General features: G+C 30.3%; 1 protein-coding gene across 2 annotated transcripts; it reads right to left on the reverse strand.

The window, feature by feature from the left end:
* Nucleotides 1–5,777: 5,777 nt before the first annotated feature.
* On the reverse strand, nt 5,778–15,097 carry LOC119830775 (orcokinin peptides-like). 2 transcript variants are annotated; one of them, XM_038353913.1, is made up of 8 exons: nt 15,046–15,097; nt 10,606–10,688; nt 10,101–10,146; nt 9,211–9,690; nt 8,626–8,677; nt 7,973–8,062; nt 6,843–6,962; nt 5,778–6,156 (listed from the first exon to the last, which is right to left on the reverse strand). In XM_038353913.1, the coding sequence occupies exons 2-8, from the start codon at nt 10,678–10,680 to the stop codon at nt 6,045–6,047; spliced, it is 975 nt and encodes a 324-aa protein (XP_038209841.1). In that variant the 5' UTR covers nt 10,681–10,688; nt 15,046–15,097; the 3' UTR covers nt 5,778–6,044. The 2 variants fall into 2 exon arrangements, with proteins under 2 accessions (XP_038209841.1, XP_038209840.1); XM_038353912.1 differs by lacking the exon at nt 9,211–9,690 and having other exon boundaries at nt 5,782–6,156; nt 8,626–8,731.
* Between the last annotated feature and the right edge of the window lie 1,960 nt (nt 15,098–17,057).

Genomic DNA, 17,057 nt, shown 5'->3' on the forward strand with positions numbered 1-17,057 from the left:
ATTCGAAATTCAAATGTAATATTTTTTTATAATTAAGTGTAACAGTATTTATGGCCAGACTAAGTATATATAATATTCCAAATATAATTATGGCATCGAAAGTTTAAGTATAAACGTAAAAATATTAAATCTTTCTTTTGTCCATAAAAAACACGAATTCATAAAATAGAGAGGATTGACTCCAATTATTTGTTACAGTGTATTTAACAGCAGGTAAAGGTATTATTTGAATGTACCGAAATATTCCTTCCGCACATGCGATTGGAGTGACCGTAAGCCCAAATAACGGAAGGTTTCACGTAGCACACCTTTCTCCATTTCTGTGATGCTATATCTGAATTCCTGTTACATAGATGCAAATCTTCCTGATAAATACTTTTGCTTGCTTGAGTGATCTTTGGTGGTATTCAGTGCTTGAGATTTTTTATTGTTACGTATTCTAGTTATAACTAGCGGTTTTTGTTTCGCCCGTGGTACATATATAGTCTATAGCCTTCCTCAATAAATGGGCTATCTAACACTGAAAGAATATTTCAAATCCGACCAGTAGTTCCTGAGATTAGTGCGTTCAAACAAACAAACTCTTCAGCTTTATAATATTAGTATAGATATGTAAGTCGTTCTCATTTGAAAGTCAGAAAAGAAATTAAAATTTTTGCGATGAAATTTAAATTCTAAGTACACAATAATATTGATAATGTTTTTTAACTTGATAAATTCTTACTTTTTTCATTGTCCACTGATAACAAGTTCAAGTGTATATTTCCAAACAGGTATATTATACCCATAAAGCATTTGAAAGTTATTTCGAAAAAAAAACAACGTCTTTCTTTACGAAAGGCGAGCGGAATTTGCGAATTGATGAAATTCAATCAATAAATACCCACCTACCTATATTACGTTACGACCCGTGAAAGCGAAATGATCCTGGCTTTTACCAATAACACTCCGCTTTATAATGCAATAAGTAATAATCAATATTGTAGTGATACTGAATATTAATACCATTTTAAGGTTCATAAACTAAGTGATGTACGCTAGGTTCTAATTAATTTAACTTGGCTCAAAAGCTGTGTCGTACATGAGTGAGCCGTCCATTAGGTATTAAATTATATTTATAACTTTTATTTTCGTAACATTTTCTTTTTAAACGATTTTTTCACATGCATTTTCCTGAGGTTTATACCGCTAGAGAAATATAAAATGTGCAACGCAAGCGTAATTCATCATTGTATTGAAAAATTTTCCTGGATCACGCTCTGGATGTAGTAGCAGTAGCTACTACATGAATAATTTCAATGTTTATTACAGCTTAACATTTAGTGTAACATAACGTTATTTTCATAGGAGGCCTGTGTCCTAGCAGTGGGAACATATATGGGCTGATTATGATGAACGTTATTTTATTACATCGATATAAGTATTATTTAAATAAGTATGTTTAAGACGCTTCAAACATGTGCTATGACTACATTTCAGAACATTTTTATTTTATTTTATTATAACACTCCTAGTTATTTTACGTACAGAACAAAAAATTACAAATCGTATCAGTAATAATCTTCACAATATATCTCTACGCGAGTATATGGGATAAAGACTCAAGACAAGTACAAGTAGAAGAGAAACATTCGCAAAGACACATTTTAAAGAAAGGAATACAAACGAAATAAATTATTCAAATATTTTTCTGCTTAACTCTCTTTACAGGGGAAAATTAAATTCTTGCTCTTTGATTGAACGATCCGATGTTACGACTATCGAATACTTTGTACATATTTTTAAGTCCATTGAAATGTAACATTGGGGTTGCTTTTCTCAGAGGATGAACGTCGACGTAAGACGACGTTTTTTTGGTCAGCCAATCGTGTCTTTGGTTATGAAGCCTTGGCAAATCTTTTGTATTTAATGCTGTCCGGAGAATCATCTTTATTAAAAAATAAAAACGCTCGTCAATGTGAGTGAGCAAAGATTGCTCGACTTTGTAACCTCTTTATTATGAATCTATACTAATATTATAAAGCTGAAGAGTTTATTTGTTTGTTTGTTTGAACCTATTTGAAAAATTTTTTCAGTGTTAGACAGCCTATTTATTGAGGAAGCCTATTGACTATATACTGGTCGGACCATGGGCGAAGCCGGGGCGGACCGCTAGTCATATAATAAAGCGCGAATATTACTGTAATGTTTCAGCATATTTTAAGTCTTAATCTATTAGGACTTTTTTAATCTTAATTTTTTTCATCTTAAAAACAGTCACTTATAGTGAGGACTCCTAAAGAAATTGTTTCCAAACAATTAATAACCATTTCTGTAATATCATTATGAGTATCATTTCATGTATGAACTTGACATAGACCTCGTTAGCTTCTCGAATTGTTGTCTTGTATTATGAAACGGCCGGAGGAGGATGCTGAAAATGAACGTATTACATAACTGAATGTATATGTTGCTTTTACTCTATTGATGACGAATTGCTGTACGTATCGAGCAATGTATCTTACATATTTAGATTTAAAGATTTTTGTTGCTGGTCCGATTTGTGATGTAATTCAGTGACCCCATCACAAAATTCAATATCTAGCGTGTGCAAAAGACCTTGCCTGTTGAACTTAGGTCAATGTGACTAAGCACATTGAAAATTGTATCTGAAATTGAGTTCGCTGAAGCTTATTTCCTTTCTCTATAAAAGAGCAATGTGAAATATTTGAGTTTATATAAATAGTCAGCTTTATACTTTACCGCTCCTAGCACACAAGAAGACACTATTTGCTTTTCAAAATAGTTGGCCCCTTGTAAAAAATATATACTCATTCATTTAAGGTCACAAGGTTTATCGTATTATTTATTTTATTAAAGTTTTCGCAGTAAAGTAAAAGATAGACCCAGGACTTTCCCCAGAGCGATGTAAATGAACAGATGATACTTATGTGTTTAAGTAGCGATAATTGCATATATTAGTTTATTTTAAAAAAAATGAAGCAAAATTCGAAGGGGTCAGGTGTTGCCTCGGTACAACGAATGACGTGGGTTCGAATTCCGTTTCGCAATCGAGATTTTTCTATTCTTGAAAAATTTCTCATTTATAAAGCGCTTCAATGTTATAAAAATAAAAATGAAACGATACCTAATTCCACTTTTGATATATTATGATGTTTTAATTTAATCACACAAATACAGTTACTGACGGAAAAGAGTTTTTATTCGATAATACTTAAATGTATTTGCTATGTGATTTAATCAGTATCGAATTAAATTATTACTGTTTCACCCTTTCGTGTTAAAAGCGTTCTCAGGAAATCCATAATTTGTAACCAAATTATACCTACCTAATAGAGAATAATATTTTAGAGCGCATTCCATTATAAAACGCTAACCCTTGTAAATCCTGTAAGTGTTAGTCAATAAAGATGTATGTTGTATTAGGTTTTTTATGTCAACGTGCAGAGGCTTTTATTGAGATTTTGTAAAAAAAAACTAACTCCTAGATTGTATGTATAACGGGACACAGCTGCTCTATATATTTATAGATGGAAATTAATGTTTAAGCTTCACCGTTTAGCTAATTAAGTTTTGTTAATTGTTAGATTGAAGTTATAATATCGGTAAATATTTCCATTGGCATTGCAAACTTCTAATTAATTTTGCGAAATGGATGACAAAATATCCGGGGATTATTTTATAATTGGCTTCGGCCGACAGTATTGTTCCGTGTAAATTGCATTACAGTATTTTAAATACATTACGTATATTTAATTTAACCGAAAAAGAGAAAAGATTGATCTGAACTTAGTATTGCAGTTAAATGCCTTGTATATTAGGTATAAGACCCGGGAAAACTATCAAATTACAAGAAACAACGTCGAGGGAAAGAAACTTTCAGTAGCGGCTGGCTCGTTCGTTAAACGTCCTGTTACAGATATCAGTACTTTCTAAATTTCGCGAAACAAACTCTTAAAAGACAACTCAAGAGAGTTGGCTCACTGCCATATACTATATTAATGGCATTGCGCCTTGTATTTAGAGTTAATATCGAATCGAATGTGACTAGCATAAAACAGAGGCACTATTTCCGAGATAATTGCGCTATCGGCACGAACTTTAATTAGCTGAAAACGCGCCTCATCACGTCGCTACTGGGACGTAGCTCCTATATGTTACCTATACTTAAATCTCGTCATCCTGTGTTACGCTTCGATCCTTCAGGTTCATACTGAAACTTAATAAATAATTGGTCGGCACGTAATGTAAGAAGTCACAAATTTCAAAAATGCTTTCGACAGTTAGATAAAAACTACATAATTCGATAATAAATATAGACAATAGATAAAAAAAAATATCCATAAAAAAGTAAATATTAATGGATGGCCCTCTGAGAAACTTATATTAATTAAATTACTTAGATATAGAAATCCATTATTAAACGATGTGTTTATTTAAAAAAGAATGACTTAACAATATATAGATGTGATAAGTGAAATGGTAGTTTTTGAGTATTATTGGCATATTTCATTTGAGAAAAAAATATTGTTAAGAAAATGTATTTTGTAATGACTATATTCTGTGGGGTAAAAAATGATCAGTGCAGTCCAAATATTTGTTATTTGTTTTCAAAGAGATTGCCTATGGGAGGACTATTTGATGACGGCAAATTGGTTCCGTTCTCGATTCTCATTATGATCCACCCGTTCCTATAGTTTGCTGTTATTACCTACGGGCCGAAGAAAATTGGTCGTAATACAGAAATTTTCATAAAAAAGTAAAATGCACAATCTCAGACTCATTGGCTTCGTTATATAAGTACCTTGTGAACTTTATATCTTCTAATTTTACTTTTTTTTAGTATTCCAAGTATTGCTATGTGATACTATGAAATATCACATTTTGGTAACCGAAGTATCTGATAAATATGATTTAGAGTAGTTAAAGAGAATAAGAAATTCGGTAAATACTTCTCTTATGCTAATGAAAATTTTGTTATTACTACGGTAATACTAATATTAATACGGTGTATCAAATAATCGTATAATATCTGCCATGTAGCAAATAAAAGATAGCAATATTTTTTTTTTGCATTCTAATAGTTTAAATATTAATAATTTAATTGAAAGTTTCTATTTAGTAGACAAAATTAATGATATTGTTCAAATCTTCAGGAATCCTAAGCTTAACTAGCTTTCCGTATGAGTTGAATTTAATATTGCTCTATATAAAATTTAGTAAAAAATAGTTGTTTGAACCTGATTATGACAAATACATGTTTGAATGGACTTTTGTCCAATCGAAAAAAAATAAATAGCTTTTTTTGATACACCCATGTTTAATAAAAATAATTAATTTATGGAAATGGTATGTTTTTGTCTGTTCTATTTATCATGTGTTATATTGATAAAATAACATTTTTCTGATTATTTTGAGACTATTCTAAATAATTTATTCGTATTTAGTCTTGTAATATTATTTTGGGAAATAAATGATCGAATAACTTTTAAATTTAAGGAATATATTTATACGAAAAATAATACATTGAAATAATTATCATTTCCACGTCTTTCGATTTAAATACATAGTAATATCATCTCTTAGAAATCGACATTAAAAAATCTAAGGTCATTTTACAAACACTCTCTCCTTATAAAATAAATAAATATACATTATTTTATGTTAATATTCTAAAATTTCATATTAAAACTAAGTAATTGTTAAACATTAACTTTTTAAATAGATTTATTTTAAATAAGTGATTGAATTTCAATTGAACTTGTAGAAAAAGTAAAGATATCGTTTATTTGATTATATCTGTTCTACAACAGGTTTTTTACAAAAATATACTTTGACATAAATATAATTCAAATTAAATACTTTTTTGTTAAGATAATCTGCTAATTCTATCGAAATATGATGTATTAAGGAAGTATAGTCACGTCAACTAAGTTCTTAGCAACATTATTTGATCTTGTTAAATATTGTAACGAGAATACAAAGCATCGAAGTATTTTTAAGGGGATTTAAGCCGATGGACGTTGAAACTGGAATATAATTATCTATCGTAGAGAATGCGATTCGCTGGATCTTTTGGAGCCAATGGGGAAAGGCGAGAGATCGATTTCGTCCATGGGGTAGTCGGGTCTGTAGCGCTTCTTATCCAAGTTGGATCTGTAATTTAAGGAATAAAATTAACAAAAATGAGGAACAAAATAAAAAAAAAGCCTATTTTAGGATCTACAGATGCAAGGACATGATAAAAGATTTTACTTATAGCCGGGGTGACCTAGAATACTCGTAGCAAGATTTGTGTACAGATCTGATTTTATATTTTTCTGTTTAATTGAAACTACAATAATTGCATTACTCTTTCGTGAAACGCGAATGATTTGTATTCCATTTTAATTCGGTAACGCACGCATGGATAGTCCTCACAAGTGGGTGTGAAGGTTTATTTACCTAACAAATATGACAACTGTATTATAAATTTCATAATTAAAGCAAATATCGTCCGACAAAGTTTTTGCGTTAAGACCCAAACTTTCGTGTGAAGTCGTGCACTTTAGTTGAATTACTTTTGCCATACTCTTAATCTTTCGTGACACTGGGGAGTAAATCTTGACTTTATGTTTACAATATCTAATTAAATCTTAACCATTATCGTCCTTCAAACTTGTTATAAAAGCTACATGCTAGTAACTTAACTATGTATACACACTCATATTAATTTATCTTACTACGTTTTTACTTCAGTATTCAGCAATGTTCACATTCCTGGTTAGAGAGATACCCTATGATATCGATGAAATATAGAATTACATACTAACCATTCTGTTTCATTAAAATTGTTTACTTACACAGGGTTGTCAAGATAATTGGGTCCCATGAGGTGGTAGAACCGTTTGAATGGGAAGGGCATGGATGATAGGTCAATTTCATCGAAGTTGCGTTTTTTCACAAAAGTGTTGAGGTTAGACCTGTATACACATTACAAGGGTTATTTAAACTCTTATAAGCACAATTATCCCCTTCTCCATATTAAACATTAAAAAAATCTATAAAGTTGGATCAGAATATATGGAGATTTAATAGTAAACAGATTAGTTTTCACTTTGAAATTTTATATAATAAATAAATTGTTATTAATAGAAATCCATCGAAGGGTCAGTTTGAAAATTTGACTCTATATAAATATGGTTTGATATAAAAAAAAGGTGTGTGTGCGATTCCCACACGATAGAAGTGAAACTTCAGTAAATCGACAAAAGAATGAGATGAATATATATAAAATAGTATGTATATTTCTGTCTCATTCTTTGCCGGCTTTTCATTCTACACATTTTTGTATTTGTGTCTCTTCTCTTACCTGTCGTTTTTCCGTTGTATCAGGTTTGAAATCACAACGATTCTAAAGAAGTTTCACTTCAAAAAGGAAAAAGAAAATCTATAGTACTCTATGGAAAGGCAAGGAAATAATAAAGTGAGTTTTATTTTTATTGAGAAATATATTTATGATATATATGCGATTGTTGAGCAGCTTTTAAAACAGCTTCTAATACGGTTGTCCATTGTAAAATCTAAAAAGTCTCAGTGTGTCAGTGTCGAGCTCTAGGTTCAATATGTTACCATAGTGATGGTTACTTGAGATAATCACTACTGAACAAAGTGAAACTTAAAGTCAAATTTGAAGTGCGACGGGCTGAGCTAACAGATTTCGTTTGTTGATCGTATAGCTTGTAAATTGCTAGAAGTCAACATCCTAAATTCATAGTCACGTCTATTTACCCAGAAATTATATACCTTGAGCCTAATTCTATTGAGTTACCAACTTGTTTATTAAAGACGAAATGTTATATGTACTAGTTATAGTAGGATTTACTAAGGAAGAAAACACTATATCAGATCGCCAATATAGTACATTTTTATACAGAGTTCTCTATATTAGAGCTAAAAATGAAAGTAAAAAAAAATTAAAAAGCTATCTTACCGGTCGATTTCATCAAAGTTGCGTTTGGGGAACCCCTCACCGTAATACCCATATTCGAGAGGACTCAGCAGTGCCCGGCTGCCATATGGACTAAAATGAAATACATATATTAGTGTCACTGTATATTTAAATAAAGCTGACAGAGTTTCAGTTGTATTTCATATAAGAAGCGGTTCTTGTAGCAGCAATAAAGATGAATCTTTAATCGTAGTTTTATTTTAGCAGTCGAATCGGAAAACATATGTGATTGATGAAATATACGTATTCTGCGCAAATTTTCCTTATTGTAAAAGCAATATTGTTTGATTAGAATTGGTATTCAATACATACTTTAATGGGCATATTGATATATTAAGCGATTTTTTATTTGCTTTGTTCTCACGTAATATAATCAATTTATTGTAAAATAAATAAATAAATAAAATAAATACTAACAATCAAGTTAACATAAAATAGAAAACTATAACCAATTAATAAAAAGTTAAGCTGTTGTGTTATTTATGTTTAATTGATGTGAATCGTTAGAAATTGCCTCTTATTGTACTTTAATTTATCGTTACGTCGTCTGACCAGATTATTGTAATTTGAGAATAAGATAATTTGAACGAGCTCATCATTCTGATACACAATAAATACTATATATTTCCACATACCTGAGATAATCATATCGTCTTCCCAAATGCGCCATTCGATGGGCTTCACGAACTTGTCTCACCAAATTACTTCCTGCTAAGGATTCCAAATTTTGGGGCTTGGTACCTAAACATATTGTAACAACATATATGATATTGATTTTATCAAAATTATCAATTGTCCTTACCTGTTTTTGTATCTTTACAAAATATTGGCTCTGGAACTTGCTTACTAACAAAATTTTTCTATTCGAGTAGCTACCATGCTCGTCTCTGAGATATGCAGAAAGTCACGTTTCGGTATTATGAAATAGTTTGATAAAAATTGGGTCCGTGATGCAGCATTAAATTTTGTAAAGAATATTTGAAAATGTGTATGTAGGTATCAGCTTCAGAATAAAGATTGTATAGAGGGATTGGAATGTGTTAAATTAAAATAATTAATATAGATTTTATCTGCACATTCATTTATTTTTATTAAAATTATAATTTTAACATTGAAAAAAAAAATTATCCAGGAATAACTTTATTTGATCACTTGCAATTTAGTGCTGTGATGATAACGTTATTGGAATTGCATTTCAAGTTACACAAAGTTGCCACCACCCAGCGGGTCCACTTCTCGAACTAAATTAGCTCCTCCGATTGAATCAAGATTACGCACAAAATTTCCTCCGCCTAAAGCGTCCAGATTTCTTTTGACGAGATTTGGCCCACCGATTTGATCAAGATTTTTCTTGACTAGATTAGCGCCACCAATAGAGTCTAAATTCCTCACAAGATTTGCCCCTCCAATAGAATCTAAATTGCGAACAAAATTGCCACCACCGAGAGCATCCACAAACCTCGCGTATTGGTTATTTCTACCAATACCGCGGCCTAGGAGTGAGGAATCTCCTAAATTATTGCCATACGTCAAACTTCTGCCTAAAAGGCTACTTCCACCGTCATTTGAACGTCCATTACCAGTCAAAGCTTTAGCTAATAAATTAGACGTAACGTAGTCATGGTATCTTCCATCATTTTTAATTTCATGTTGCAATAAGAAACGTAAGAAATTTTCTAATTCTTGTCGTTGCTTTAAATCTGTAACAAAATGTATCGTGTTTATATATAATAATCACAGTAAAAAAAGCCAAATAATTCGATTTGCACTTACCTCAAGAATACGAAAGAACATACGAAGCTTTGGTGCCGTGACTGTGCGTTGTAAAGTGCGATTCCATCACCACAAAAGACGTGAAAAATGTGAAAGAATTTAGATGTGCATATTCGTGAATTGAAAAAATAATTTTTTTTTTGTGTTGTGCATAGGGTTGCATAATATTTAGGAAATCTTACCAATACCAAAACCATTAAGTTGAACAGGGCGTGAAAAGTGAAGTGAATAGGTCATCAGATTACCGTGAGCAAAAAACCAAATGGTCATCAGTGCCAGGGGCAGGTATTATAAGTGCCGTAATTTGTGTCATAAAATATTTTATACTATGTCTTACCGCTTTCATACCGCTCGGCAGAGTTATGATCGGATAACTCTTGTTCCTGTCAAAAAATGTGGGAATATTTAAATTTGAGCAAACTTTAAAAAACCAGTGTGGGGTAAAAATTCGTAAAGGTTTGAAGATGTGAATGTCGCATATGTAGAAAACATTTGGTTGTGAACTTTCTTTACCTGATTTAAAATTTGGCTTTGTGTTCAATATATATTTTTATTAACATTAAAATAATTAATCTTGCAAATAAGCAATATTGTAAAAAGTACGAATCGGAAGAGTACGAGCTGGAGCTTTGTATTAAAATATTCTAAGGCAAGATATTGCTTGTGGGATGAATATTACTGATTTAATTAAAATTTCCTTATTACGTTAGTAACTTCGTTAGACACAAATTGATTTTGGTAAAAAATCAACATAAATCTACTGCTGCATGACCAGATAACTATATAAAAATAGGTTTTTTCGTTATTAATTACTGTTTGTAATTGTGTAACTTTTACTATACCTGTTGATGGTCAGCATTGCAGCAAATCACGAGTGTGACCAAAGCGACGATCACTGCTCCACTGGCGCGAATCATTTTGTCTTCTGTAAGTACTTATTTTAAGTATTGCATACTCATGACAACAAAATTGAGAGATTGGATAGATTTTTTTAGTAAGGAAAAATTACCTATCGCATGCATTAAGTTTGACGCATAGATTTTAGTTATATATTTATTAATGTTTTTATTGTCTACACACACCTTCAAATACTGGAATATATAACAACAAATATATACCGCTATAACGATAGCGAAGAATTATAAGTTCTTAGTTGCTAGTGAAAGCTCATAGCATGGCATAGCTTTAAATTTATCAACAATTCACAATCAGGACCAGGTATTTCACACTAGATAAATACCATGGACATAGTACCAATGCATCTGCTAGTGTAGAGTTTATTCTGGCGTATACTATCACTTAAGTGCGGACAAGTAAAAAGTAATAAACTACTAATATCCAGAGTCTGCACTTTTAATCATTATAAAAGATATATAATTTTGAATTGAAACGCAGTGAGTGGAAGAGCGGACTATTTCATTAGTCCGGGTTAAGTAAGACTGTCGGTATCTAGGGGCAATAAGTGAGTTTCAATTAAGTCCATTAATGTATAATAAAATCTATCGTTTGAAGTATTTTTCAAGGAAAGAAACATTTCTGCTCGACTTCCTATAAAATACAGCACAATAATTATGACAGTTCAGAAAAAAATGGATATCTATTGGTACGGTACTTGTTTTTTATATTTATTTCATCAACATATTCATAACTAGTTATAAAATACACACTATGTATCAATATTTAGGCGCTTTATAAAAATAATTTTCAACAATTAAGAAAAAGTGTTGAAAACCATAAGTTAAATTTAACGGAAATTATAAATTACAGTTTGCAAATATTTTAAACCCGATCTATCACTTGAATGAATAACTTGGTAAAGTGTAAATAAATCCGCATAAAAAACATGATAAGTGAGGATGAGTTAATATCTTAGAATGTTCAGCTGCTTGACTTTTCTTGAATTTATTATTCATTTAATGTTAAGGAAGATGATATTTTAATATGTCAATATAATATCTATTTATGTGTTAGTTCGTTTGTATATTATTTACCTATATATTACATCTATCTAGATAATGTTAGGAGCCGTTGTACGTGAAGGAAGTGCTACATAGAAAGGATGCAGTATTATAGGAAGGTATTGTGTTCTGTGGACAAATAATTGACCTCTTGTTACATTTAATACGTGTGTATGTTATTTTTGTATGTAACGTTATTTATGTTATGTAATGTTATTTTTTGCTTAGTGGACCATCGACATATCTGAAGTATTTTGGAAAATAATTTAACGCTATAATTTTTTTTACTTATAACTGAAATATTCAATTCAATTTATTTCAATACCTTTTCTTAAAAAAATTGAATTATAATTGTGATTTATTAAAAATGGTAAACTACTTTTGTTCGTGTTTTATACAATTTTGTTATATTCACATAATTACTAGCATGTTCGTATTATCTTATATAAATTAATAAAGTTTAGAAGCGAACCTTCGTCCTACTCTGCTTCTGAGTTTTGTTTGATGCCCTCAGGCGATTTAAGAAGAACTGTCTAAGCACATAGTACTTATATATGGGTATGTACCGTAAACAATGTATGATGAATGTTTGTTTAACAATGCAACAAAACGTAAAAGGATTGAATGAACAACTGACATTTATTTGATATTAGCCTTCTGCCAGCGGTAGAAGGAAAACCCGTATAGTAACCGTTTCCATGGGATGCCGACTAAAATTTATATCATGTCCTATCTCAAGTCTCAACTACTTTTATAATAAATTTTATTGAAATTGATTCAGTAGTTTGGGCATGAAAATGAGACAGACCGAAATACTTTCGCATTTGATCCCTAAATTAAGATTTTTTTTGTATAAATAATTTACAATTTTTCTTACGTTTCTAATCGCGTGAGTAATAATTAAACTACTGATTGACTACTTCTGAAATTTGTCCTGCAGAAATGTTCTCGTAAATTTGAATAAAAACTATTCATGCAGCTCTCTTTTCAAAAACTAATTTCAGGATTAAGTGTGGGTGGGGCTGTAATAATATGTTTTTTTATAACAAATGGAAAACTCTTAGTAATTATTTCCAGTCTTCCATCTCGTCTATTCCTGATGAAAAACCCACATATTTCATTAAATAAAATATCGAATAGAAGATTCAGTGATACTATAAAGCTACAAGTATTTGATTTCAATATGAATGTAATCTGGGATAGTTCACTGTACATACTTATTCAATTTATGATATACAATCTGTAGGTGGGAGTAGCCACCAAGCTAGAAATAATAATACTCTTGAAATATATCTAGATACCTTCATAAATAATTTATGAAATACAAAGATACAAAGCTAAAAAGGATTAGAGAGGATTTTTGTCTCATACATCCATTAAGCATGTAATAATGTATGCATGCTTGTTCATTTAAAATTTGAGTACATGTTTACAACAACATGAACCTTAATTTAGTTAATTGGCTTCTGCGATGGTGTTTTATTGTATAAAAGTAATGAATTAGATATGATTATATAGACATCAACGCGTTTCTTTCACGGTACTAATGTTATAGTGTGAAATAATTTATCTAATGTAACTTGTAATAACTTTTTATTGACTATCAAAATATTTATGGAACAATTTAAATATATATAATATAGAGAAACACAGATAAATAAGAAGTACATATGTAATTTTTTTTTATATCTCTAAATATTAGTTGGAACGGTCTGAGTCGGTTACAGAACTTGCTGATAATGTCCCGGATAGCTTAATTAACACTTTTTATGTTTATTTTCCAACATTATTGATTATTTAATCTGATAGACAAGCTAAACAGAACAAATCAAAAATGGCCAAAAAAGTGCATTTTGTAAACTGCTATGCTTAATATAATAAAATAATCCACGAATTGATAGGATTACACACAAACCCTGCCACACGATAACCGATATTTATTTAAGTTATGCTGTTATTTTGGGTACGTGTTGAATAGTAATTTAATAGCATCTATTTAATAGCACTTTGGTATGTCTCCTAAAGTAGTGATGGAGTAAGGGTTTGTGTAGAAGGAGACTTTCCGATAACAACATTTAAATTAATACGAGGTTTTTCTTTAATTTCACTTTTGTTCTTTAAAAAAATATGTGACAGAAGGTACTGCATATACTTATCTTTGTTTAATTCAAGTTTGTATAATTATGTTTGTTTAATTAAATACAAAGTAGTATTAGTTTCGATTCATAAAATTAGGTAATAAGGTAAGTCTTAATACAAAGGTATTAATATCGGGAATGAGGGGTGAGGGTAAATTTAGGCAGTGACAGCTCCTATGTTTAAATAACTATTATAATGAAATTCATACTTGTTCCATTTTGATTGTTAAATATTAAAAAAATAACAATTTGACGGTATTGAAAGAAAATTATGTTTGCATTCATCGTGTTTAAATGAGATGCCATTTCCTCACAATTTATTGGTTGACCTTTCTACTCTTTCGCTGATACTTATTTACCTTCAAGAAGTTACACGCGCAACAGATTATGTAAGATTGCTTATAATTCTTGATCAATTGAAGATTATTTTTAGAAATGATATATCTCGGAGTAAGCTTTATATTTCAGTAAAGTAAATAATATGATAAATTGTGATTATAGTTCATTGGTTACTAGATTATATTTTAATAAGTACACCTTTTTTAGCTGGTTGGTCAAAGTTCTACAATATATTTACATGAACAGTAACAATGTTATTTGGGGGATATTGAAATTAGCATTTTATATTAAAGTATTTTCGCAAGTAGTCAGTTTTGTGGCTATCTTTTATTGCCAATAAAGTAGATGTCGTTACAGTACAATATGGATTGTGTAGTAAAATTTTATTATTTTTTTTATATAAGAGACGAAATGATAAAATAAAAAAATAATAGTACACTGACTAACGAAAAATATTGCACAGCAAATATCAACATTATGTCATGGAATTAAATGCAAAATGTATCTACGCTATACTAATGTACCTAAGTGTATAAAATTATCAAATAAACGAAATTGAACAAAATATTGTTCGAGTTGTTTTAAAAACTATATAGATACATTAGAAAAGACTGGATGAAGGCTAACAGAAGGGCACAATTAGAGGAGGCCTATACACGAAAGGGGCCAGGACATTTAACCAAAATACATACTTTTTCATATTTTTTTTTAACAAACAGTTGAATAATAATAATAAATTTGAAATTGGATTTTATCTGAACAAAACTTGAAAATGCTCTGAAATTAAACTTAAAGTGAGGGTTGAATACTGAAACGTAGGCGTGAAAATAAATATGTATGTACTGACCTGGTATGATGATGCTGGTTCGGAATTGTTGTTTTGTCGGTGTTGTGGTGCGATGTGCCGTGGAAGCGTTCACGACGGCTTTTATATGGTTGGGCGGATTGGGCGGGCGGTCCGCCCTCCGCCTCGTTAATGCAACAAGCTGCCTCTCGTATACTGTATTATCAATTGTCATTTCATTTGTAATATATTTCATTATTTAATTTCGTTTTGACGTCTCAGTGAATTTCAATATAATTTAGTTTTTAATGTGCCTTACGAATATTTGAATATTTTGCATTTATTAAGGTTCGTTTGATTTGGTAGCGCAGAAGCATAATATTACTTGTAATATATATTTTAACGTGATTCATTCATTATAATCTTTATTCCTACTTTTACAAAAATATTTAAGAGCTTTTCTCTAACAGATGTAAAGACTGTAATTTAGCATTTGTTTATTTATTTATAATTACCAGCTTTTGCCCGCGGCTTCGCATTTGTAATTTCGAAATAGTTTATAAACCTCTCTTATAAACTTTTTATATAAACCTTCCTCTTGAACTCTATCTATTAAAAAAAAAACCATCAAAGTCCGTTGCGTAACTTAAAGATTAAAGCATACATAGGGACATAGGGACAGAGAAAGTGACTTTGTTTTATACTATGTAGTGATTGAACATACAAAAATACAAAAAACCGATTCAACTAAAGCGACTTAAAAATAGTGTATAAATCACGGCCTTGTGGTAGCCAAATGTACCAGGCAACCTTTATTAATTAATAGACTAAAAAACTATTACAGGGATTTAAAGTTATAAAAAGAAATTGATAATTTCTTAATTATTTCAGAGTGAACAATGAATATCAATTGTTTTAAAATTAACTTAATATAAAAGAAATATAAAAAGGGCCGCAATTTATTGGATACATATATTGCAAATTTTAAAAATTGTAGCTTCTTAAAACGTTTTAAAACTTTCTAGATATTTACTGAGAATTTATCGAATATTCATATTTAGACATTATATGATCTTGTGATATGCACGAGTTTTACATAACATTACTCGTATATTGCATTTTTGTCAATCATTCATCTGTAACTTATATTGAGTGTGTTTATATGTATTATTTGAGCTATATTATCCAAGTAAAAATCTTTTATTGGTCAAGCTGAAGTTTTGTAATTAGAAATTAATCTACCAGTAACATTGACATAAATACTTTCATCATTCGTTTGCAAGACACGATCTAATACTTTATCTACATTAGCGAGTCGGTTCTATTATTTGCCTTAATTTTTACTCGGATGCTTGATGACATTTAGGTATTCGTCTAAGATAATGCGAGTGAGGTTGATAATATCGCAAGTTAATAGAAATTAAGAGTGTGTTTGTATAGTACTACTAATCACAATTCACATTAGTGTGATTAGTTTGTTTATTTGAATGTTTCTCTGTCAATCACGCTGAAACGATTGAACAGATTTTGATTAAATTTGGTATACAGACAGGGTATGAGCTGACATGGGTGGTAATGATAGGACTTTTATCCCGATTAAATTCTCTCTTGGGATAAAACAGTAATCTTGATATCCGGGCGCAGTCGGGACGAGCGTCTAGTTAACAAATTAATTTTATTTATTTACAGTTCTATAAATCTGTATGGTTTCTAATATTTTTTTATATTAATCTTGTCTTGATGATACTTATACAGTTCGTAAAATATCAATCTTACCCTACATTATATGATTGTTACTTGAATCACGAATTGATCAGAAAATTATATAATGTCGGTTAAACAACTGAGATAACTAATGTATTTCGTGTAAATGTAAAATAAACTAGATTTTCCCAATAAAGTGACAAAATCTAAGAAGAACGTTTGTACATTTTCTGCAAAAATTATAAGGATTAGGTCCAATATTAAACAAGAAATTGTATGAATCATGGCGCAATAAAACCATGAAATGCGGAAAATGTTTCAGAATTTTTTAACATAACCAAATTTGCAGTCACCTATGTATTTTTTTACGT

This window comes from Zerene cesonia, chromosome 12 (assembly GCF_012273895.1).
Source record: "Zerene cesonia ecotype Mississippi chromosome 12, Zerene_cesonia_1.1, whole genome shotgun sequence".
NCBI lineage: Eukaryota > Metazoa > Arthropoda > Insecta > Lepidoptera > Pieridae > Zerene > Zerene cesonia.